The sequence below is a fragment of the Gallus gallus genome, chromosome 5, assembly GCF_016699485.2.
Source record: "Gallus gallus isolate bGalGal1 chromosome 5, bGalGal1.mat.broiler.GRCg7b, whole genome shotgun sequence".
In the NCBI taxonomy this organism is placed as follows: domain Eukaryota; kingdom Metazoa; phylum Chordata; class Aves; order Galliformes; family Phasianidae; genus Gallus; species Gallus gallus.
In genome coordinates, this window is record NC_052536.1 from 42,567,488 (window position 1) to 42,593,676 (window position 26,189).

At 36.2% G+C, this 26,189-nt stretch overlaps 1 protein-coding gene and 1 long non-coding RNA gene across 5 annotated transcripts in view; one reads left to right on the plus strand and one right to left on the minus strand.

The window, feature by feature from the left end:
• SPATA7 (spermatogenesis associated 7) overlaps nucleotides 1–26,189 on the plus strand; it is a 34,750-nt gene that overhangs the window by 5,747 nt on the left and 2,814 nt on the right. For 2 of the 4 annotated variants that reach the window (XM_004941852.5, XM_040701566.2), the window contains exons 2-9: nucleotides 3,547–3,627; nucleotides 4,718–4,810; nucleotides 6,050–6,097; nucleotides 15,752–15,885; nucleotides 23,263–23,573; nucleotides 23,661–23,741; nucleotides 24,586–24,652; nucleotides 25,136–25,206. In XM_004941852.5, the coding sequence (XP_004941909.2) occupies nucleotides 3,547–3,627; nucleotides 4,718–4,810; nucleotides 6,050–6,097; nucleotides 15,752–15,885; nucleotides 23,263–23,573; nucleotides 23,661–23,741; nucleotides 24,586–24,652; nucleotides 25,136–25,206 (886 nt within the window). Of the gene's footprint in view, nucleotides 1–3,546; nucleotides 3,628–4,717; nucleotides 4,811–6,049; nucleotides 6,098–15,751; nucleotides 15,886–23,262; nucleotides 23,742–24,585; nucleotides 24,653–25,135; nucleotides 25,207–26,189 lie in introns of all 4 variants that reach the window. The other 2 variants (XM_421307.8, XM_040701565.2) reach the window with 1 other exon arrangement.
• LOC121110925 overlaps nucleotides 907–26,189 on the minus strand; it is a 28,327-nt gene continuing 3,044 nt past the window's right edge. Inside the window, exon 3 of the long non-coding RNA XR_005860282.2 lies at nucleotides 907–13,348. This is a non-coding gene — a long non-coding RNA (uncharacterized LOC121110925). The remainder of the gene's footprint in view (nucleotides 13,349–26,189) is intronic.

The following is a 26,189-nucleotide window of genomic DNA, read 5'->3' on the forward strand; positions in this document are numbered from 1 at the left end:
TACAAGAACAGGCAACCAGAAGCACTAATAAGGAATTGGAATACCGGATTCATTTTTTTGGTAATATATCATTTGTTTGCTTTCTGTACTTCACAATAACATGCAGTGTGAGAATCCCGCTGTTGTATTCAGTTTGGATCATTAACTTAAATCTGTGAGGATATGTATGCTTAGATCATGCAGTTACATGTGTAAAGCTATGAGTCCATTATACTTCTCAGTTTCTGAGGCTGAGAACTCAGAAAATAATTTCTTAAACTAAATGAGATGATACTGAAGTGTTTCCAGTCCAGATCTGGCAATCTGGTGAGGTTGACAGAGTCCTAAAACTGTACAGCTTTCTTTGCTCCCACAGCCATCCTGGTGCTCGTTATTGTTTTGCTGTTGTCGCTCTGTTAGGTTAATGTTTGATAACTAAAAAAAAATCCCACCTTCTCCTTTATTTTTTTTATTTTTTCACATATGTAAGCCTTCAACTGAAGTTTAGTTTTTGCTATTAATAACCTTGAAACACAAACTGAATTGAAACGCACACCTGCTCAAGTCAGTAGACGACTATCCTGTGAAACATTTACTTATTCCTTACTGCTTCAGTAGCGTTGACCATTACTTATTTCAGCCAAATGGGTATCTTTGAGGCCTTTGTCTGTGGAAGAAGTGTTGCCGAGTTCTGTGAGATGAGGTGGTTCGCAGAGACTCAAACATCCTCTTCAATGGAAATGTTACAGAAATATCTCCATCACTTCATTTGGCACAAGGGACAGAGAGGGTGGGATGTGGCACCACAGGTACGTGCGCTCTGCCCACGTGCCCACAATCAGCATATTCAGAGGAGTCTGTGAAATAGTTCTTCCTCCTGACACTTTCTGAGAGCTTTTCTTTCCTATTAAATAATGATGCCGGATGTTGGGATAGGAGAGAATTTTTTATTTTTTTTCCCCCCGACTCTGATACACATGAATTGCACAGGGCAGAAGGAGCCGATGCGATAGTTCTTTCCATACAGCTTATCCGTGTGGCCATCTGCTGGTGATGCACAGTAAGTGAGCATTTCAGCATCGCATTTTCCTCAAGTGCTGAACAGTTACTTCCACATGCAGACAGAGCAAGCAACAAGTTTCTGTGTGGATCTGATTCTCTTTAACTCAGGGCAGAGACATTCAGCTTATCTGAAATGAACCATCTCCAGTTATGAGAATGTCCCCATGCATTTTTAAGATGCCATTGCTTACCTCTCTACATTTCTTATACATAGAAATTAACGGTTATAAGGCCACCTCTAACTAATCTAATGGTATCACGTGTCTTCTAGAATTATAACTTGGCACTGAAATATGGAAAATACAGGAAATTCTCGGTTATTTTGAGCAACTGTGAGTGAAAACCTTTAGGTTTTCATATGCCTGCTAAGATTACGTTTCTGACTTACAGCTGACACACTTTTTTTAATCATTAGGATAGAATTTTATTTACCAAAATGTTATAATCTAACACTCAAGTCTTTTGAAGGACTTTCATTCTTTAAAAATATGAGCACTGTAACTTCAGGAAGTCATGATTTTCAGGACAGTTATGCAGCCAGGCTGCGAGTACCACTTTGGTGTTACTCTGCTAGAGAAACATAGTACTTAAATAAGTGAGCAAGCCATTTGACCAGGGTTTGCAATCATTACAGAGGCAGTCATTCTAAATCTAATGAATTCTTGCTATATGCTTGGAATTTTAATACCTTAATAGTCTTGTTTGCCCATGTATGTTTAAATCATAAATAGAGACTAGGGGGAATTGTACCCCAAGGGGATTTTTAAAAGAGCCAGTTGAAATGGGTGCAGAAGAGCATGAATGTTTCCGTTTGGCTTTAAAGAAGATGTCATATCTTAAGAACAGTTTCAGGCTAGCGCTGAAAAAATCTGTGGTAGGACTTTTTCTTTTGTTCTCCCTTTCTGGCACCTCCCATCAGAAGGGGTGGGAGCGCTGTGCCTGAAGACACCATGTCCGAGCTGGAGCTGTGTAAAGGCAGGCTGTTCCGAGTGTGGAACCCTCATGTTAGTTCAAAACTGAGATGAGTTGTGCTTTGCAACTGTGGGAATTGAGCATGTTGATACAGACACAACAAGGTCCCAAGAAAATATTAGGTCAATTTCCACATACGCTAATAATTTTCATTTTATTTATTTTTTCAGGATACTTGGTTTTGCTTCCTAAACTAATCCTAGTCACTTGAAATTTAGTACAACATGTCTCTTTATAATGTCTTTGAGGAAATGATATTAAAACATTATTAAGAGAATAATTTATTTTGATGTGATCTCTGCCAAGTAATAGTTGGACAGCATCTTATGCAGCATGCTCATACACTTATAGTTGAGCTATGAAACACAGTAGTGACATTCATAGCTGTAACAGTACTGTTATATACTCATAACTGTCATATAACATCAGGAAAGGAGAATGGAGAAGATGGAAAGCAAGGTGCTGGGCAGAAGTAAAAAGAGGGCAAAAAGCCATAAAAAGTGGAATTAAGGGGCTCTTAAAAATGTGGCTTAAGTCTGGCTGTGTCCTTCAGCGTTATTTCTTGCACCGTGCAGTCATTCTGTACAGATCAGCCTCTGCTGATCCAGCTGAAGGCCAGGTCAGAAAGATTCCCACTCCTCTCATTTGTTTTAACTTGTACTCTGAGCGGGGTCTTGGAAACCATGAAAGAATGCTTTGTATGCACTAGTATTTGAAACAAGTGTACCTACCTCTTGTTAAAATTTGTTCTAAAAATGCTACAAATTCTAAATTAAATTGGATGTTTTTGGTTTTTTTTAAATCATAGGCAGTGACCACCACTTACAGGCAGTGGTTGTGAGCCTGACTTTGCTAATTTTATTTCCCCCTCCCAAGGAGAAGATGCAGAGATTTTAGTTCATGTTTTCATATTTCAGAGCAATTGGATGCTTATGTTTTGTCGGTATCTACACTTGTTTAGAGGGTTTCCAGTCTATAAATTACCAGAAGATGGAATGGCAAACCAAATTCTTCTTGCATTAACAGTAATAGATATTTGAAAGAGTGTGTTCTCATTAGTAGGGTGGTTCGTCACACAATTGTAATTAGTTTCTTTAAATCTATTAAACTCATGAGTATTATACTAAACACAATTCTTATCTCCATACAGAATATTTTTCACGTTAGTTGTTTGATGTAATGATAAAATTCAATCAATAAACACTTAAATTAGAGTTTATCATAGATTCAGAGCTTTGGCTGCATCTCTGTGCAGTCTAATGCTCAATGTAAAAGTTCAGGTTGAAGTGATCTAAGGGTCTCTTCTGCTGCTTAAGCCCCTGAACCAGTAGAAGTTTTACAATCATATTTTGGCATCTTGATTAAATTACTTAATTATGCTGTTTTATTTTAGTGTAATGAAGACTTTTCATCTGGGAAAAAAGTGTGCTGCAATAACCGAATAATTCTTTGGGGAAATATATTTTTAGTTATTTTGCTTGTCTGTCAGAATATGCATTTTCTCCTTTCTAACTGTTTGACATTTTGTTAAAGTGAATGAATACCCAGCTGTGGTCATTCCCAGATGTGGTCCAGCAAGTCCATTTAAAGGACAGCTAAGTACTAAAAGTAATGGTAAGTAACACACTTGCTTTCATTAAAAGGGTGGCCGGGTTTCTCTATGTGAATTAATTGCGTTCGTGATCCAGAAGTTGGACTTGATGATCCGTATGGATCCCTTCCAACTCAGGATATTCTGTGATTCCATGAACCTTTGCATTAAGCTCTATTGGTGAAATTTAATAGTACTCACAATTACTATACATTATTGAAAATATTTTGCCTGGACTGTTATGCTAGCTAGAAATAATTAGCAACATATCTGCATTAGCTGGAATATGTAGAATTACTACTTGGAGGAACTGTTAAAGTTAAACCTGTTCCTTTGCATGCAGTTGCTGGGATGGGATAGGATATGATTCTGTGCCACCACAGACTCTTTTTTTGAAAGAGCATAGAATGGTTAAAAAGGAAATTTCCATGCTGACATTTTTCAACTTCAGCTACGTCAGTAACTATTTATCGAGCTGATGGCTCACTGGGGGGGGAAAAAACAACGAAGATTGTTTCATGTTATACTGGCAGGTTAGGCAAACTGACTTCCACTGAACAGAGAAGCATGCCGTAATTTTGAGTTTGTAGCTTCTGCCTTCTGCAAACGCTAAGTGTTCCATAAACATTGCTAGATGTAAACTGGTGCTGCAGTGGGAGCAGGAAAAAATGACCTACTGCTCAGAGAAGTTGTGGATGCTTCTTCTCTGAAGGTGTCAAGGCCACGCTTGATGGATGCCTGGGCAGCCTGATTTAGTGTCTAATTTAGTGGCTGGCAACCCTGTCCATTGCACAGGAACTGGAACTAGATGATCTTTAAGGTCCCTTCGAACCCCAACCCATTCTATGATTCCATGAAAGCTTAAGTGGAAGTCTTTCAGAAGCACCATGTTGGAACTGGCTCCTAGGAATGCAGAGTTTCATCTCAGTATTTGATACGGGATAAAAGTTAAGAGCAAAACCACCTTCATGTTCTTTTGGCTTTTATTTTCTACTGGTCATCTGTCCAGCTATAATTGGACACACTGGCTTTTAGATTTGAATTGCAGTTAATAACTTCAAAATTTGAGTATTCTTTTACCTGCATTTATAATGTTAATTTTAATCTTAATAGCTTTCTGCATTGACTCCTCCCGAAGTCTGACTAAGCAGTACCTGATCAGAGATCACTTGATGTTTCATTATAACAGAATTCTTTCAGCCAAAGGTAAAAATTGCATATATAAAATATTTCCACTTCCAGATTTAGCTCACTTTTCAGAATAGGCTCATATCAAAAGGGAATGAATTGGGTTGTCAGAAGCCTAATTTTTTTCCTGTTTCATGCTTGGAGTGATGTTAGCAAGAAGATACAGCTTTTATGTAGTAATACTTGCGTGCTATTAGGATTGAAAGTTTTCTATGAAAACCTTTTCTCTTGAGTGCTACCAAAGTTACAACTTGATTTAAGGATACTTTGTGCTGTATTTTCTTCATTCAGCAGTAGTGCTCTAATAAAATAGGATATTGAGATAAACATATGGAAATAACCTCAAGAGCAAACATTCCAAATTTATTTTAGAAATTATTACAGAACATTTTCAGTTAAACTAAGACCACTGACTTTTCTTTTTCCAAAGAATGATCTTTATCTTTTGTTCATGTTGCAATGGGTTGCATTAGCAAGTTTTAAGGACTTTGCATATTGTGTTGGATTTGCAAATGAGAACATTGTGTTACTAATCTCTACTGTTGAGCACTAAAAATGTATATGAATATCTGCACAGATTTTAATTGTAGAAGTAGTTGACATTTGTCAAAAGGCAAATGTGAAATCTGGAACATAAGAGCCTGTTGAACTTGTTTGTATGTTTTTTAATAACGTGGAGATACTGACCAAATTTTTTTTCAGATTTAGAAATATGTAGTTATTCCTGTGTGAGCAGGCAGTATCCCATTGATAATGCTACAACGGAAAACAATCTATTATAGCTAAAATTATTATTTTGAAGGAGTGTGAATTGCTGTTCAAGTTAATATCATGCACAGGGCTAAGAAATGTCTGTAGATAGCTGTTAATACTGTTTTTTGTTTTTTTTGTTTTTTTCCATTCCATAAACTTGTGGGGATTTAAGCCCAAGAGATATCAATGCTAGGGCTTGGCAGAATGTACTGAGTGTTTAAATTCAGTGCAGAGAATTTTGCAATAATGAGTTATGCCATAAAAGATTTCTGAATATCTCCCAAAACATTGTGTACTTTCTTTCAAGCTATTTTCAGAAACAGGGTTGTGGGTGTGGTTATACTAATTTTCCAATCACTTCTCCATTTCTTAATGTATTTTAAAATAGTGAAAAATATGCTTTATTCTAATTAAGTTAGCGTATGTCCTGTTTTATTGCTTTTTTTTTCTAGCCATGACAAACACTAATACTGAATTGCATCTATTTTTTTTTCCTATTTTTAGCAGCTGTAGACTGTTCAGTGCCCAGAAGTAGTCTGAGCAGCATTAAACGTAAGTATCTGTGATACAGTAATTCTGCAAAAGCTTCTGTAAAACTAACCTAACAAAGCAAATACCAGCTGAATAGGAGAACAACCATTAATAAAGCATACGTCTATCTGCTTGTTTCTTCAGCTTTTCTTATCCTGCTCTTATCTACTCATAAGATTCTGCAGTGAATGTAATATTAGTGAGATGAGCATAGCCTATCAGTGATTAATGAATTTGACTTAGGATCATAACTGATTTTACTTAGGATCCTTTTCTGCATGGACAATGGAGCAGAAGAGGAGAAATACAGTAATTTCTCTGTAATTTCTTCTGATAACGATGTAAGCTTGGACTTTCATGAAGAGGGCTTATGAGTACAAGGTTAAGAGAAATTTTAGGAATGGGATGTGGGAACTGGGACTAAAACTTGCTATTCCTTTTGACAGAAAGCATAGTCGGTCACAAATGCCCAGCCCAGCAGCCTGAATGCATTTACTCTTCCTGAGAGTTGTCTCATTTCTTAATGCTGATAAAATGTGTCAGTACTGCACCTTTCCTTTACAGTTTTTGCTGAAGAGCAATACTTTCAGGTCATTTACTTAAGGAGTACTAAATCAATTATCAAGGAAGGATGAACAGCAGCTGTTGGTTAAAATAAGAAAGATGTATTTCTGTTATCTGATATCTTTTTTTCTAATCCAATTAGAGATTTTTTTTTTCTTCAATTCAGTATTCAGTTACCACTGCTGAGATACTGAAAAAACTTAAAAGCATTTATTTGGGATAGAAAGATAAATCTTTTCTGTATAGCATACTTTGTTAGTCTCAAATCCAGACAAGCCAAAGTGATAATACCTTTCTAAATGGTAAGACCAACCAGAGCTTATGTAGAAAATCACTCATCCTTTTGGCAGAAAGATGTTAGCATTTTGTTAGATTTTTTTTCCATTACTTCTGCTTAAGGAGTTGAGAGTGAATAAGGCAACAGGCTGCTTTCAAAAGATGCAGCACAATTAGGAACATTATTACAGGGCTATCTATAGTTTACAGATTGGGGTAGGAATTCCAGATCATCTGTTGTGCAGAATCATCTGGAAAAAAGACCTTCCATTCCAACCTCCAGCTATACCAAAATTTGCTTTGAAATGGGCAAGAAAAAACAAGGTTGGTGTAAAGAAAAAAAAATGTACACCTGTGTGTGTGTCTAATAAAATCCTCCTGAAGTTTTTTCTGTCTGGAATTGCTAGGATGTTTCCTTGATTTCCCTAATTAACTATTATTATTCCATACCTTTTCAGGTATTGGGTCTTTCTAAACACCAGCAAATGCCTGATTGTTTTAGTCTGTTGTCTTTACAGATGAAATGCTCCTGAGCTTGTGTGTTTCACACCAGCATGAGTTTCACAGAATGAGTTCATTTTGGAAGACAACTACACAGCTTTAACATTAACAGATAATTGTCACAACAGTAGCAGGGGTGCTCTGTAGTGAAGAAATTTCCATTTTAGGAAGTAAGCTTTTCTGCAGTGTTTCAGTCCGTCTTACTTAGGCTAGAGTCTGACTATGTAACTCTGTCCTAATAACAGACGGAATATTAATCTCTGATACACAGTGTGATGGAAACATTCCACCTTTGTTGCTGCTTTAGTTTTTATCCATCTGTTCAATAGGTGCATTAAATTTCATTAACTTGCTCTTTCACCTGTTTTCAAACTGCACTAGAAAAAAGCCGCTGATGTTTTTTTTACCTTGTTAGAACATGGTTGCAACCAAGAAAGCTCTAGACTTTCTTTCTTACCCTTCTTAAATACGTTTTGTCATCTGACTGAGATCACTTATAAGTGATATAAAAGACTTAGCAAAGGTATATCTGTGGGGGCACATATGCTTTCATTTTCTTGATTAGTGGTCTCATAGCCTTCAAGGTGGTTAAGGTACTCAGACCTCCCTTGGCTGGTATCTGCACTGTTTTTAGAAACTCCTGGTGTTTAGATTGAAAATGAAAACTATTTAAATTAATTTCATACCTAAGATTAGAGTGCTTGTGGTGGGTTTTTTTTTTCCCCCTACTGTTATAAGCATTGTTTATGAAGAACTATAGATTTCAGTACTATACTAATAATGCAGCCAAGTATTAAGTGTCCAGATATTAAGCTCAGTGCTCGATATCATTTGTTGTTTCTCTGGTAATCCACCAAAAATAATTTTTATCCCCTTTATAAAAGGGGGATATTACAAACCATGCTGTGGAGATGACGGGTAGTACTCAGGTAGTAGTATTGAAAATAGAGCTATTGAAAATCTGGTCATGAATGAAGTACACAACAGGATTTGGAGAATATTTTCAAACCAATATAATTTTTCTTACTGGAGAACAGAACACCAGCCTCAGATGCAACATCAGTGTTACTGACTATCAGCCATACTGATAGTGTCATTGGATCAAGGAGTTTACAGCTTTATTCTTCACACAATTCTGTGCCTATCATTGCCTCGAGTGAAGCATGTCACCACTCTTCTCTTCCAAAAAATCTGGGGAGTGGGAATAAATTTTCAGTTTGAAATGTTCCGATTTATTAATAGCATAGAGTTGCAAAACAGAATTCCTGAAGATAGTGTTTAAAAAAAAAAAGCCCCTAAAAATATGCATCACGTATAGCTAAAATAGCAGGTGAGTATTTCCCTTTGGGGTTGTTGCCATGAATCAGTCATTAGTGTTTAAGAATTAAACATGATACTGTAGCTGGCATGCTCCCTGGACAACCAAATGTGTACTGTCCTTAAAGTGGCTTTAGTTTCCACTGTTCTTTTCCTGGTATATTAGCTGGCAGCAAAAAAGGCAAGCTGCCATGCAACTGAGCTCGCGGTGAACATGTTCCTGTGCATTAGATCAGCCTTATTGACTTAAAATAGTTGTTAAAATGTGAAACTTATTGAAATGTGAAACTTCTATGTTCAGAATTTGTCCAAGCATGTTGATTGATACTGGTGGCCATTAGAAGTCTGTGGTTGTGGAATTTGTGCCAGAAAAGTTGATATAAGCTATGCCAAGTAAGACAGCTGCTGCTACACATGCCTGGTTCCTAACTGTCCTATCTTTTCAGCCCATATGTTTAGAGGTTTTTCCACAAGTATATTGATAGCACAGCCTGAACCCAGTGATTAGTGTGCTTGGAATGCAGGTCTCTTTGATACTGGACAAAAAAAAAAAAAAAAAAAAAAAAAAAAAAAAAAAAAAAAAAAAAAAAAAAAAAGAAGGAAAAGGAAAAGTATTCTGAGAAGTTCCCACCAGAAATTTATTTTAACACTGATGGGGCTTGAATATTTGTGGGGAGCAAGAAAACAGTTCAGTCTGATCAATAATGTTGGGTGGTTTTTTTGTTTGTTTTGTTTTTTTTTTTTTTTACTTTTGGGTTTGGATTAATGTAGAAATACAGAATTATAGAAGAATATATATTTATTGGTATTTAAATTTTTTGTATGATCACATACATATTTTGCATTGTCTTTGTCTGCCCTTTACACTATGGAAGGCTAAGTATCCTGTTCCTGTTTTATAGGAAGCTTTCATAAAATCTCTTATTTTTTGATTCTTTTCCGTATTGTCTTCTTACATAATGTATTTCTGAAAGTGAAAGCTAAAAGCAACTTAAATAAGTCATTTAAAATGAAACACTCAATGAAACGTAGCTCTAACGTTTATGTTATCAGAGTTCAAATGTGCTTTTAGAAAGGTATTCCAGCATATTTTTCAAGTCTGAAATTTTGAAGAGTGGGGAAATGCATGGTGTAAAAGTCTTTATCAAACAATACTTACAGCTTTAGTAATTGAAATTTCTTTTTACAAGTTATTTACTTAAAGTATCTCCTACTGAAAGATTTTTTTAAGAGGGGAGAACTCATTTTGAAATGTATATTCAGTACATCAAGAAGTGCATTTTTCTCATAGTTTGTGGTTGCAAAACAGTGGATCATCTAGTCTGACTTAAAGAGTTAAGCAGACTAAAAATACAATCCAGTTTTGCTAATACTGAGCTTAACAGCCATTCTGAATATAGCAAAGCACACAAACAAGAAGGGCCTGCTGTCTTGACATGTAAAGGTCAATAAATAGAGGAAAAGATGTTTGTCTTCTGTTGTTGTATCAGCACTTGATCATGGTGATTATTGAAAATATGTCCCTGGTATTTGATTGAATTTACCCAGCTGTAGCGTCTGTCCATTGTTAGGGCGTCAGAGGGCAGTGGAGGAGGGATTGTTGTTGTTGCACCTTTTTCTGCTATTACTCAAGAACACAAAGTAACTGTAGCATATCTGAGAGAATTAGAATAAAATTGTTTTTTGCTTATGCAAAGCATTCGCTTCTTGTGGACTATGCTAGTGATATTCTGAGATAAAATCCACTAAGCCCACCTAGAAGCCTGTCGGACCTCTCTCTGGAATGCATGATTTGACTTCTGAGCAGGCTCAGAAGTACCTTAAGATTGGGAGCAGCAGTTTCACAGTTTCAGCGTGCACAGGCTGCTGTACTCTTCATCCCACCACCAGGAGTATCTATGAGGTGCTGTATGAAGACCCTATATAGATCAGAGGTGGATGGATTTGGAGTAACACTGTGCTTCTAGCCTCTCTGAAATTCTTCTGATGTATTCAAGTCTCACTGTTAGGCTTTACTTGGAAGCTTTAACAATGGCCAAATTCTGCCGTTAGCAGCTTTGCCAAGCAGTATCATGTTTCTTAAGTAGATCACCTGATACAAATATTATTTTTCTGAGTAACATTCTGTTTGATATAAGCAAGGCTATAGCTATCAAACCTTTAACAAATCCTTTATCATCTTTCCTCATTGTCATTCTTCCTTTATTTGATAAAACAGTGTTACTAATATTGGATATGTAGAAGGACTGCAGAATCATAGAGTTGTGAAAATTAAAATTTGTGTTATGAAATCTAAAAATTTAAAATTGTGAACCTCCTACCAAGGGCAAAACTCAGTTTGGATTTGATGAGAACTCACCCCAGTTGCATAAATCATGATGTGTTGGGGATTTCTGCTGTTAGGAAGGTAATGCTAGAAATGCTTATGGAAGGAAGAACTTGCTTGTAGCATTAATACTAACTGAATATTTTAACTATGGTCACTGGAATCTCAGTGAAAATGAGGTTGCTGTTTGCACTATTGATCTAGAAGAATTTATAAGGGGGGAAAATAAACAGAAGTGGGTTTTTGTAAAAACAATTGAAAAGCAGACATAGGAGGAATTCTCAGTGCTGGACAATGCTTTTGAGATACCTCGTTCAATGAGCTACAGTCAATTAAAAGCTAATGTAATATTTAATTGTTTGCCTTGGCTTATTTACATCAATGATGAAATGACTTGAAGCTTAAATCGGCGAAGTGTACTGTAATGTGGCATATGATAAACTTAGAGATCAGAAATTCAGAGCAAAGGACAACCACATGCGTTCCAAATCACAGTATCCTTTTAAGCACAGAGCTTTCAAGCTGCTTAGAGTGTGATAGGTATGATTTCTTTTTACCTTTCACATTTATGGCATTCATTTTACAATCCTAAGCACATGTCTAGGAACGCTGCTGTAGCCTAGTTTTAAGGAGGGAAGAATCAAGTATGCAGAGGGAGAATTCTAGCAGAGAAATACAACAGTCTGATCTCCACTTTCGAAGTGTAGTGTAAACTTTGTGAAAAGGGTATTTGCCTCATCAGAAGTGTTAGTTCTGTGAGAGTCTGATCAGAGTTTTATAGTTAGCTCTTACAGAGAATGCTGCAGTTTAACCTCTAAAATTTATAGTTTTTCTTACGCCTACTCTCACTGCTAGCCGAATTGAGATAACAGATTCATGGAGTGGGTAGAATAAGTTACGGAATTTATTTAGTTTTGCAGGCTGAATTTATCAGATATACAAAAATTACTACTTTGTTTATCATCTAATACACTGTCTCTTTATTATGCTGTAAATCTTTGTCATGGTTTCAAGCAGAGCAGTTAATGAGATGCATTAATCTCTATAAGGCTTAAAAAGAAACTCGTGTTATTTAGGTCCGTAGGCAGTATTTTTAATATCTAAATACTTAGTGTACCCTTTTTTAAAGAGATGAAAAACTTGTTTTTCTTCTTTTTCATTTGTCCCGAGATACTTAATGTCTTGAGCTTTTTTTTTCTTTTCAAATATGATACATTTCTGGTGCCAATATACAGTTATTTGCAGTGAAACTGTAAGTTCCTATTAACAAGTTCAGTTGATATTTACTTTCTGCTAGTCTATGACAGTATTCTAAAGGCATCTTGTGAAATTTAGGTTATTAACTTCACTGAAAACTAAAGAAGCTATGACTAATTGATTTGAAGCAGAAGCTATCTAGAACGTTGTGGAATCTTTCCAGTTTTTAATAGATACGTCTCCATTTCAAAACTGTGTATTTGTTCCTGAATGCTGCTCTCATTCTTTCTGTGCGTAATATATGCACAGGTACAGGAGAAGTCATTGTGTATGGCAGTCTGGAGTATCTTCAGCTTCTGTCAGTTGTAAAGTTATTTGTAATTAGTGCCTCAAATGGTCAGGCATTTTGTAAGATACCGTTTTCTGTTAGGCAAACAGAAAGTCTGGATTCTTCAGTCCTTGCTTGGAGAAACAGTGTGTAAAATAAGGGTAGGGTGGCAGCATGCACTTTTTGGGTCTGTACCCTTGTTGGTGTGGCTTGCTATCTGACTCAGGGCTGTCCTAACTTATATCTAGTTGTCTGTTTATGCCTACATTAACTCTATTCAAGAGGGATTTCTTTATCTCTGAATTTGCTGGTTTTACAATTCCTAGCTTTTACAGCAGATCTAGCTTGAGATCTCCTTAATTTGGCAACGTGGTAGTGGGTACTCTGCTAGGATTTTCTGCCATTCTCTTTTACATGTGTCTGCTTTGGCTTGTAGTATGCATGAATGACTTTATAGCTTTTGGAACACACTTGATGGATTAGCTGAGATAAGCTCATTGGTGTGAGGCAAGGGCTTTACATTTCCCATCTAGGTGACAGTAGTCCCAGTGGGTCATTCTGACAACCAAAGATAGACTTAGCATCCTGGCATGCTTACTGTTCTTTCTTTCTTTACTCTTGACTTGGGTACAAGCCATATTTTGGCTGAGAAAAGTCATAGCACACAGTCCTGGAGGAGATCCGTAGAAGTAGGCTTTTATAGCTTTGAACTCCAGTTGTGAAGACCAAGTCTGCCCATGCGTGTGAAATCTCAAACCTTAATCTGTAAAGAGCGGAAAGGGGACAATAAAATATCTCAGTTTTTTTGTTAATATTCACACTGCTTCATGCTTTGCCGAGAAATTCCCAGTAAGCCACAGTATGCAGGCTGAACATGCAGTAAGAGGTTTAAGCATGTGTTTTTGTAGACAAGTCCACTTTACTCCTAAGCACTTGAGTGTAAAGAAGTTTCTCATTCAGCCATCTACTCATACTTACAAAATGAGACACCTGTAATTCTGATTTGCATTCTTGCTTTGTACAGCTCTATCACTCACTCATTCATTGTTTCCTAAGATACTTATTCAATACTCATGCACCATTTTGTCTGAGAAGAAGGCAGGACTTCAGTTTATACGGCTTTCATTTGTGTGCATATACAGACACGCTCTGGTAGACCGGCATAATTATCTAAACATATTAAACTTTTCATATGTAGCTAATTTTTGAGTGCCCTTCTGTAGCTTTTAAGACAAACAGAATTAGAAATAATAATAATTTAGAATAGCCACATAATAACAATTTAGTGTAGGAAGACAAATAATGAGTTCTGATTATTTAATGGTTAATTCAGTTATAAGTGATATTTTTAATTCAGATTTGTATAATTTAGCATAACTTAACTTCAGCTAATGGCTTTCCAGTAATAAAAGCAACTTTATATTGTAAGTACTTTAATGGGATATACTGAACAAATCGGCAGCTGTAAAAGAAATTACTTTGTATTTTACTTATCAATTGTAAGAACTGCAAGAGAAAGAGATTTCCCACGGTAGTGAGTGCAGGGGTTTTATATCTGAAAGAATCACTTGTAGCTTAAAAGGGGACTAAAATGTTTAATAAAATTAATATACGCACTTAACTGAGTCCTAGAGACTCAATCTCTCAGATTAATGTACATAGATGCATGTATTTTAAAAGATGATTGTATGTCCCCAGATTGCTGTAGTTCTCAGCTGTCTAGAAGAATGTACCACATCAATCCACGGAGTGCATTTCCATGCACTGAGTATTATAGTATCTGTGAAGGTTGGAGTCTACTGGAATATGATATAAATACATTTTGAAAGTGAAGAAGAAATATGCAAAGGCCTTTCTGTGTGTCTGTCCCAAACAAACCATTCATATGTTCAAAAAAGACTGGGATCTCCTAGAACGTGTCCAGGGGAGGGTCACAAAGATGATGAAGGGCCTGTAGAATCTTCATTATGAGGAAACGCTGAGTTACCTGGGTCTGTTCAGCATAGGGAAAAGAAGGCTGAGGGGGGATCTGATAAATGTTTATAAATATCTAAAGGCAAGTGGGAGGCAAAGGGAGGAGGCCGGGTGCTTCTTGGTGGTGTGTAGCGATTGGACAAAGAGTAATGGCTGAAAACTTGAATGTAGGAAGTTCCATACAAACATGCAGAAGAACTTTACAGTAAGGGTGATGGAGCACTGGAACTGGCTGCCCATAGAGGTTGTGGAGTCTCCTCTGGAGATACGGGTAGATGTCCAGATGGGTCTTGAATATGACCTATTGTAGGGAACCTGCTTTAGAAGGGGGGTTGGATTCAATTCTTGAGGTCCCTTTCAACTCCTACAATTCTCTGATATATCTGAGTCTGTATTAAAGGAATGAGAATTGTAGTCAAGATTTAAGCAGGTCCCGTTGTGTATACAGACTTCCAAAGTATACTTATTTGTATAAAGCCTTAATTCATGTTTGAGAGTGAAATTATTCATGTTTTTGATCAGTTTTAGCTGGATTTTTAAATTTTGTGAACTTTGTCATCTTTGGCACCTAGGTGCTCATAATATAAAAAAAACCTTGTACTATCTAAGATAACAGATGTAGGTGATAGCAAACATAGAAATCATACCCAATAACAGTTTTTCCTCCTGATCAAGCAGTGTCCCCTTCACACAGTTAGCCTTCATTGTTTGTACTCTTGACATGAATGTACTATTTTGCAGAGGATTTATGTACTTGAGAGATTATTTTTCCATAGGTTGAACATGGGTTTTTGTATATTGCAATTTTGCTAACCAGCAAACATGTTGTTTCTTGCTGAAATATTGGATGAGAGTACAGTTACAGGAGATTTATCCATAAAAGTTTAAGAGCAAACTTGTGAGTTTTCAAGCAGGATGTTCTGATAGCATTACTGGTCTTGGAATTAGTGCACAATCTTGTGCTACTTGTGAGATCTGAGAATTCGCAAGAGAAGCTTCAGCTACTAGCATACTCTAATATTAATTTTCTTCTAAAAATAGAGGTAATTTTTCATAATTCCTGAGTGGAACCTGCTTTTGTGGTCTTGCTTTGCTGAGCATCTGGGAAACCCTTTGATATTTTCAAATCTCTTAGGACAAAAAGAGAATAAGATTTCAGATTGGATCTGACCAACTTTGTCTCTTTCCTAAGTTGCTGACCAGCAGAGAAGAGAGAATCTGAAAAAGAAGATAGCCAGGTATGAAAAAGAAATGAGTGTGGGCAAAAGTGCCTCACGATCCAGCTCAAGAGAGAGTGGAAGGCTGCTGTCAACATCTTTTGGAAAGGTAGATATTTTAATTTTGTTTAGTAGATATCATAATTGGCTTGCTTCCCCTAGTAACAGCTGATCACCAGTGCAGCAGTAGTTCTAGAAGGAGGACTAGCATATTTCTAACAACAGAAGATAAAACAACTGTCTTCCTGGTATGCCCCCAAACCTGTTTCAGCCTCCTGACAAAGCTGGCAGGTATGGATATAAAACATGCCTGTGGTAAATCCAAATTGTAGTTACTCTTGAATTCTTTCTGTATCATCTCAGGTCAAATCCCCACATCTTCTTTCTGTCACTGAAATTGAAAATAGTATTTAAGCCATCCAAATGAGCGAAGATGCTTTTCTGTCTATATATATATATAGGTTCAATTATTTTGACTGGCATTTCACCCAGATACATGGTGTGTGTTTCCAAATAATAAGTAGCCTAACAAACTATATAATTCATTACTGTACAAGAGCAATTTGCAACTTAAAAAAAAAAAAAAAGAATGCTTTTTAACTGTTGATTTTGGTGCCAAGTACGTCATTCGTATATTGTTTTGAGCATATGTAACGTACATTTCTAAGTAGAACAGGAAACTCATCAGTAGTTTTCTTGTGTGACTTTTTTGTTTGTTTTTGGCAGTGGGCAGTCTGAGTATGACCTCATTGTAGTGAGACATAATGCTCTGAAATTCAGTACATGGCTCTTAGTTATGGATGAAATCACAGGCATGAGTAAGAAAAGAGGGGAAGTGTCATATTTAAAATCCAGGTGTTATCTTTTGATAATATTTTTGTCCTTCTGCACTATTTGCTTCATACTGGGTGGTAGGTAAATTCCTTTAATTATTTTACAACCAAAACAAGTAAAGGGGGCTTAAAACCTCTAATTGCTTAGAAATGAGAATTTATTTAGCAAAAGGTTGTAAGTGTGGTCTTTAATACATCATTATGAGATTGTCACTCTCCCTTTGCTATTACCACTTCCAAACGAAGTCTTCCTACAATAATTTCCCAGTTCTAGTAACTAATTACAGATGCTTTCCCATCAAAAATTGTCCTGAAAGTGTAGTTTTTATCATGCCAAGAGTAACTGCAGTTTTCCTTATGTCTGCTAGCCTCAGGATGTAAATCAACAAAAAAAAATCTGAGTCTGAACTTGAATATTTCAATTAGAATATCAATAGAAATATATATTTTATGAGTGACTTTTGTGTGGACTTGCCAAATTAGTGTTTAACAGCACCTAAAAAATAAGTTTTTTGATATAATGGGTTTGAGGGGTTTTTTTGTTTTTGTTTTTTGTTTTTTTTTTGTGTTTGTTTGTTTGTTTGTTTTTGCTTCTGTAGGGTTTTTGAGAAGTAAAAATCTGTAAGATGGTCTTCTGGTGGTAGGGTAAGCAGAGGGAGTAATTGGCCTCATTTTCAGTAGAAAAAATAGAGTAGTCCATATTTAACCTTCAACTTGATTTGACAAAATTTGCATTGTTTTCCTATGCTTGTTTATACACCAAGGAAGGATTCTTCCTCTTTAAGGATTAGATGTTTTCTAATGCGCTGTTAGGATAACTTAGCCATTCTCATTGTATTTCTCCAGCTATCAGAATATATAAATAGGTGATACTTAGAAAACAAATTCTAAGGATACCAATGATAATGTAGAGAGTTTTTGCCATTTATTAATCATACTACTAAATTATCTGTTGCCACTAGGAAACTAAGATAATTATACATCATTCATTTGTGGAACTACATGAAAATTGTGTTGTTAAATTAGGATATGCCTGAGTTGGAATGATACAGGAAAAAAAACTGAAACAGTGAATCTTGGAGGTAGTTGGAGGTCATGGCAAAAAGTAGAAGCACCAGTAGCTGGTGGAAAAAAGTGACAAGTAGAGCTTTCCAGGCTTTGCCAACACTATATTTAAATGTGAGAATACAAAAGTTAGAGATGTGACTTTTGTAATGCATAATGTATTGACTAATAAAACATGACTCTTACATTTATTGAGTTAAGAGTAACATACTTGCAGTAAAACTTACAGCTCTGACCAGGTCAACGTCTGAATAGATTCTAGGGCTAGTCAGTTTTGATTTACACACCTGACTTTCAATTTTCATTACAAATCACTTTTTATGCTTTCTGATAAGTCTGCTGCCTTTATTTCATTATTCTTCATTTTTTTCCATAGTTGCATTTATTATTATTTAATGTTGTACTAGAACAGAGAAACTGTTTTAAATTGAGCCTATGCTTTGTGCATGGTAAAAGCAGAGAGAATTAAAAATTATTCCTCTAAGACATAGAGATAATAAGAAATTTATAACTGTCGATGTGATTTAATCAATGTATTTTATTATACACTGAACTGAGCATGAAACTGCATATCTATAACGTGCCTTGAATTTGACGAGTCATCTTTTTCACTGTTTTATGCAAGGGTTTGAATGCATAAGAACAGTAAATTCTTCGTTTAATAACTAGTTATAAATGTAAAGTTAATGTAGTATGAGAATCTACAGTGTCATGAAGTTAACTGAGGAAGTTATTTCTGTTGTGGTGACCTAAGTTTCATTACCGAGTTTTATTAAAATCATAGATAATCTTTAAAGGAGAGTATTTAGATCACTAAGTTGACATGTGGGCTAAAGTGAGATAGATGGTTGTTCTGCATCATGCATTTCTGTGCTTTTAGCAAAGACCCAAGTGTGAGAAGCTAAGGAGCCAGCTGATTTTCAAAACACACAATGGAGCAGCCTTTGATGGGTTCACTCACAATTAAGATGCTTCAAAGACAGTCATTTCTCTCACAGTCAAACAGAGGAGCAAGGAAAGCATATGATGTACAGGAGACTGCTTTACTTCTCTTTTCTCTTTCCATGCTACATAATGTTGATGGTTGACACCAGGTGTGAAGGTTTTTCAAAACAGTATGATAAGCTACAGATTTGGGTGCTGAAAGAGCTGATAACTTTGGGTTTTTTTGTGTGTCTTTGCAAATAGAGAATTTTAAGTGAGTATTTAAAGTCTCCAAATCTTGAGGATGAATAAGCAGCACACCTGTGGGCATCCAGCCATTTATCTACCACTAAATTAAGTACATACACTCAGTCTTAAGTTAATTACTTGAAGTGATTTTCTTACAACAGAAGGGGCTTTTTGATGCAGTCTGGAAAATGTCATGTTCAGTGAGTGAAACTGTGAAGCTCAATATGACTTAATTATGAAGCAAGAAAACCTGAAATGAGTTTCCCATGAGCAAAAGAACTGATTTGAGCAAGACCTGCTGTTTCATATTCCATGACATTAATAGGCATTTCTGACTGCTAAGTATTTTTAAAAGAAATTACTCCATGCCAAATGTCAATTGAAGGGATTTTAGCCATTTTAAATGGAGTCGTAACTGCCTTTGGAGTGCTAAGGACTGCTTCATATTTCAAGATACCTTTCAGTCTGATTTTTGAGACTTTGATTTCTTAAGAATGACAGGTATGACCTCTTATATGCTTCTGAGTATAAAAAATAGATTAGGAAACACCATTAACAGTTTATAATATCTATTAATTTTTTATGCAGTGCACATGCATGGCTATGTGAGTTACCTACTCAAATGCTTTGTGTTTAAAGATTTATTATACTGTTATGATGAGTCTGAAGAGGTATCATGCTTGAATTAGTTCTTGTCAGAATGACATATGTGAACAGCTAAAAGAGAACAGAAGAACCTTCTGAATATCATCAGATGTTTTCATCAGGAATGTTCAATACATTCTATATCCTACATTCAATGTTCTGTGCTATTTCCTTTCTGGCTTCATAACGGCAACCACCTCCCATATTGGTTGTTTGAATAGATGTGTTTCCATACGCACATTCAGTAATTTCCCCTCTTAATAACATCAGGCTTCTTGATGGAAGCAGTAATGTATCGCATTATACAACTCAATAATACATTCACATACACGTAGAAAATGTAACAGGAATGTAGTTTAGAATGAGAAAAATGGTTATTATTGATGCCAGTATGCACACTGATTATATTCATTCAGATCTTTCCTGTTCCTGGGTTTGTGTGAATTTTCTCTCTTCATTTTCTCAATCTTTAAGTAAATATCAAAGTGTATAAGGAAAGGAACAGGTGATATACAAGCGGGTTTGTGAGACTAGCAAATGTAAAGAAGGTTAAGAAAGTTAGTCGCTTAATAAATGAGACCATTTACTCTGTCTGAGGAGCGGAGAGCAGGAATTCAGCTGACTTACAGCAATATTAGTGGCTTACAATTTGAGGTATGTCAAGTTAAAAGAATCAGATATTCATTTATTACCAAATTGCAATTTCTGTATCTTGACAATACAGCTGATAAAGTATGAGCTATGATGGTAGATTAACATACTTACAATTGACTTTTCTAAAACATTGACAAATTACAGACGAGCAGCACTATCCTGCATTCCTTCAAATCTTTTTGAAGTCAGCAGCATAGCTCCTTGTTCCTGATACTGTTTCTCTGTATATCCAGAGTCTTTATTCCCTTCCTGTTTGAGCAATAAAGGTTTAGCCTGGGATAAGGGGTTCAAAATACATTATCTTTCTCAGAACTTGAAAGAATATAACTCAAGATTGACACAAATACAGGTAGGGTTTGTGGATCTACTAGCTAGTCACTGCATCTGTTCTGCATGACATTTTAGGAGAAGAAAAGAATTTCCTAAACTTCCTCAAAAATAAGGAAAGCTTATATTATATTGCCATGTTTACCCTATCCTTTTGTCTTGTTTTAGGATCAGCTCAACTAGATCCACATAACAGATCATGTGGCTTTCATGAGTAGTAGTTCTCATTAGTATGTTTCATTTTGTTTTTTAGCTGTTTTTTTTTTCTTATATGATGAAGCAGCAGTCATCATCCTGTGTTAACAAATGCTTCTACGGTCTGATCTATTTTGCAGCTCCAGTCACTGAGAGTAAAAAGTGTACAACCCAAATAAGCTGTTTATAATACATATGGAAAGGTGTGGAATTAATTTTTCAAAATAAATATCTATATAGGTGGATTTTGGAACTTTCCAGTCTTACCTGTTTTCTATATGGCTGAGCTTCCACTGCAACTATTTTATATGCAAACAATCTGGTAAGCCTATATTGTGCTGCTTGCTAACACAGGCGTTTGTTTGGCATTGTTACTGCATGTTATCAGTTCAGCATTTAATTGTGCTGTAGTGGTAAAATTATGTTGGCAAATGTGAGACGCCATCAAGAAGGGCTTTTTTTGCTCAGCTAACTAAAAATAAAATCGCCTCTTTGCATCAGTGGTTGTGCAAATTCTGGCGTACTGGAACAGATAGATAGTTCCAGTAAAATTTAAATAGATATTTGGGAGGGAGTTGTGTGGAATTGTGAAGGAAATATACAGCATGATAGCAGCGTGTTCTGATTTAATTTTTATGATTAACTACATTTTTGAATATTCCTTTTAAGAAGCATTTACTGCATACTGTAAAGTGTATATTGATCATCTTGAGTTTTAATTTAAAATACAAAGCAGTTCTAAAAAGTAAGAACTGGAATAGTGTAGATTCAAAGCATTAACAGTAGCATTTATGAGAAAATCCAACATTTTCACAGTAAAAGTCATTACTTCGGTGTTCTTAGAAGCTTTATCGTAGAAATTGAATGGTAGAATAGAAATTCTGTGCATTTACAATCACCATACATTACACAGGTTAATCTACCATACATTACTCTAATTTATGTTACCAGGCTACAGTGTCCTGAATTTATAACAAATATGCAAGGATTTCTAAGTGTCTTTCCTTTTCCCACAGCACACCTACATCCTCAAAGTAGGAGGCTTCAGAAGTCTCACAGTAGCTATTGATTATCTTGCAAAATTCCTATTATTTGTTCAGAGAGGAGGTATATCAGCAAGTTAATTTCTGTATTAGCCTCTCTGAACTTGAACTTTAGGTCCGTTAGAAATGTGTTCTCTAATTGGCCTTAGAAATTGAATTCTCAAAAGAAGCATCTCTATTTGTATACATCCATTTAAATCTTGCAGAATTTACTGAAGCAGTTGCTGTGTAGCTATGCAAACTGAATGTAAGGAACAGTAATATCTGGCTGTTTAATTAGATATGAACTGAATCGATTTTGTAGTTGTTGGTTTTGAATTGGGCTTTGTCGGATGTTATTCGATTCTAGCTGTTATTTTGTCTTGTATTATATGGCTTGCATGGTATAACCTTAAGATGTGTCACACTCGGGTCTGCATTTTGCAGCCTCACCTCAAGCACTGTGCAGTTTTGGGCTCCACAGTATAAGAAAGACAAAACTATTAAAGAGAATCTAAAGTAGGACTACAAAGATGGTGTAGTATCTGGTGGGCAAAAGCTGTGAGGGCAACTGAGCTTTGTTCAGCCCAGAGCAGAGCAGGCTCAGGAGAGACCTCATGGAAGCCTGCAGCTCCTCGCAGGGGAGCAGTGGAGCAGTGCTGAGCTCTGCTCTCTGGTGACAGTGACAGGACCCAAGGAAATGGCATGGAGCTGTGTCAGGGGAGGGCCAGTTTGGTTCTTTACCAGGGGGTGGTTGGGCACTGGAACAGTCTCTTCAGGGCAGTAGACACAGCACCAAGCTGCCAGAGATAATTGAGCATTTGGATGCTCTCAGACATAGGGTTTGATTTTGGGGTAGTCCCATGTGTAGTCAGGAATTGGACTCGATGATCCTTGTGGGTGTCATCCAATGCAGGGTTCTTGTCTCTGCTATTAGCACAGTGTTTCTCATAAGAATCAACACAACCAAAATTTAAATTGTTGGAAAATTTTTTGCAGCTCTACCAAAGATGTGCAGGTAGAAGAAAAGGGTTACACAGGGAATAAGCAGCTAGCTGCAGTTTCCTTACTCTGTATCTTAAACCACAGTACAGTTGTTTCCTTGTTCATCTAAGATGAATCAGTGAGTGGTGCTCCTTGCAGAATGTATATTTTATAAAGATAGCTGCTACGTGATAAATTTTGAATCTAATAGGATTTGGAGAGGGAGGCAGCAAATAGACACGTGAAAAGAATCTAGATGGTGGCGTCAGGATAACTGGATAATGTCTATTTACCTTATTTTGTCTGGGCAGAACCAACAAGAGTACCCAGATAAAATCATTTCTCTCAATTCAGTGATTATTAGCTTCTTGACTTCTAAAAATCTTGTGTGGCTTTGGTCTAAAATAAGATAACATCAATCTTTTCACATCAAGGTGTTAATACTTGTTAGCACTGGAGCTGCTCTGAAACCAGTTTCATTTTAGGTCAAAAATACCTCTGAGTTGGTAGCAAAAATAGCTGGGGTATCAACTTGAACAAAGCTGGTAACTTGCAAAGCAATCAAATCTTGGTTTAATTTTTTTCTAGAGTCCCTTGGAAGTAGAAGATAAAGACAATCTGTTCTCCTGTGCTGAGCACACACCATACCTGTCAAGAGCACTCTCACCTTATGGTGAGCTTGGCTTGCTTCACTCCAGTCCGGTGAAACGTGCCAGAAAACATTCTCGGAATAGATCTAATGCATCTTACTCAAACTCGAGTGTCAGTATGTCAAGCACACCAAGAAAACGCTCCGGAGTTTCAAGCCGTTGCTCCTCTGATAGCTTTGTGAGCATCAGTCATTCTCAGAGGCGTCAGGAAAGGAGCTCCACAACATACAGTGGGGATCTTCTGGACAGGCACGCAGAATTGTTTACCAATAGCCAGAAACCTTTTACTCCACGCACCTTAATATCAGATGCTAAATCTGCCCTGCTTGGGTATAGGTATTACACTGCTGCTCAAAGGCAAAGGAAGAAGCACTGCAAGCAGAATGTGGAAGTTGAAACGCAGACTGATGTGATCAGGTACAGAGATTAAAACTTTGTTTTGCCACTGTGGAATTTTGCTACCTGCTACTATACTATTTACTGTTCTGTATGGAGTATATTTATGCTTTTTGTCTTCTAAAGAATTAACTGCAGTAAGTATGTGCATCTTCCCCTCCTGTTGTCCTCATAGTCTCATACCTTCCAATTCATTAATTAGCACATCATGCTAAGAAACTGTTTTTTTTTTCTTGAATGCAGTTCTTCACTGCCTTTTAATCATTTTAATTTAAATGCCTTCAGATATATCCTATATGAAGTATACTCATGTCCTTCTCTTACACTGAACTTCTGCTTAGCAAATAAGTTTTGTTTTAGTTTTTATTACTGTTACTACTTCTAAAGATGAACCTTGTGTCCTTTGTGCCTGCATGTCTCACTTTTTGTCTGAGCACAAAGTAGGAGTTTCTTAAAATTGGAATAAGTATAACTTTTAGTCCACATTGCAAAAATGTTATGGCTGTGGGTCGCATGGGTCATACTGCTGTACTTTTAATATAAAGGATCATCTATATTCTCAAATTGGAACAATAATTGTGGATATTTTAATTTATCCTCTGTAAATATACAGTCAAAAAATGGATTTGGAACACTTCTGTTTGGTTAGGGTTAGTGTTCAGACTTAACTATCTTTTTATTTCTGCCAGACTTCCATTCACATGGTAAAACTTTCTAAACTGCTCAAGCATTTTAGTACTAGGTCCCTTTCAAATTCATGGGAGCGGAATGTCTGAATTTCAACAGTGGGTGGCACTGGTATTCATGTTCTGCTTACCTTGAAAGTAGCCGCCTTAGAGATCTAATACATCTCTAAATTTTGCAGCGTTCCAAATACAGATAAAGCATCTGAGAGAAAAGTTATGACTGAGCAGCGGAAGATGACAGTGAAGGTAATACAATCATCATCTGTCAGTCATCTAGATACTTTTTCCCCACCCTTCACTATCACTTTGGAGTGTATAATTCATCTCTGGCACAGCAGTATACAACTGAATAAGGTTTTGTTTTCTTTGCTATTCTAAGATAAGTTAGTTAGATGGAGGAGAAAATTTTTTCTTTATTTTGCATTGGTTAACATATACATAAAGCCTGAGACAGAAGAATTAGAACTAAGGAGTCCCTTCCTCTTAGGAAACATCTGAACCAGTAGGCAGAAATGCTTTCCTTGCTGTTGTTTTCTTTCAGTTGTGCTTAATGCATCTGGAATTTTTTACTGAAAAATTATACCACTTCAGGTTCTATCTGCTCCCTAATATTTTACATTGCAGTCACAGATGGTTGCAAATATATAATCTCAGTAGCTGAGTGCTCGTTATTGATATAATTTACTATGTATTTTCACTGATAATACATATTTTACTTCTGCATTCTAGACTGAAGATAAAATATACAATATGGATGAGCCTGAGAGAGGAATAGCTGCTTTTCCATACTCCTTTCTAAGGTACCTAATTTACAGCAGGAAGAAATAGTTGAAGTATTCTTTTTGGCTTTCAGTACAACTTCTTCTTAGGCCAGTAAGCCATCACTTACGGAACTTGTTAGTTTTAGATGGATGGCCTTTTCCAACTTAACGATTTAGTTTTCTTTTGATGAAGTTCCACTGTAAAGGCAAATAAGAGACTTCTGAAATACGTGTGATGTTTCTTGTTTGGGGTTGTTTTTGTGTTTTGTTTTTTTTTAAGAAACTAGACTAATGAGAATTTAATACAACTTTAGTTCTGTATATAACTGTGAGCTTATAAACTATGTATTTAATGTACTGTAGCTATACATCAGCTACATACAGTATTGGCATACCTTTCAGGAAAATGAGTCTCCAGAAATCTAGGCTTTCCATTCTAAGATATGCTAAAGTTCCAGGCCAGAGGTATTTTCCACATCTTTTTCTGAAACTGTAACACTGAACATTAGAATATTGTCTAAAATACAAGAACAGGGTTGAAAATCAAGCCCTGGGCCATGGGCTCCTAGCTCATTCTCCTTATTTCTGGAGAATAGTTTAGAATCATGCTTTACTTGCTGATATGCTCTGTGGCCTTTCCATAGGAATCTAATGGGTTAGGTATTTTAATAACAGCTGTTACACTGATAGTTAATAAAAACAAATATCTGTTTTAGTAATTCGGGTATTAAGTTACTTAGTCTATAAACTCCTTTTTTTCAATTGATGATTTGCAAACTCCATGTGGTATATTTAAGATATGTCTGTCAGAGTTCATTTATAGACCTGTGCCAAAGATTATCACTTGGGCATTCATCCTTCCTGAAATCTACTATGTGGCAAATGACACAGGGAGCCTTACTCAATTAAATAACAGATCATGTTAAGGCAAAAGCACTTTTTATGGATAATGAATACCTCTTCTTGAGTTATCAGTCAGAAAACTGCATGTAGTGAGGTGCTGTAATACTCTTAAACCATTG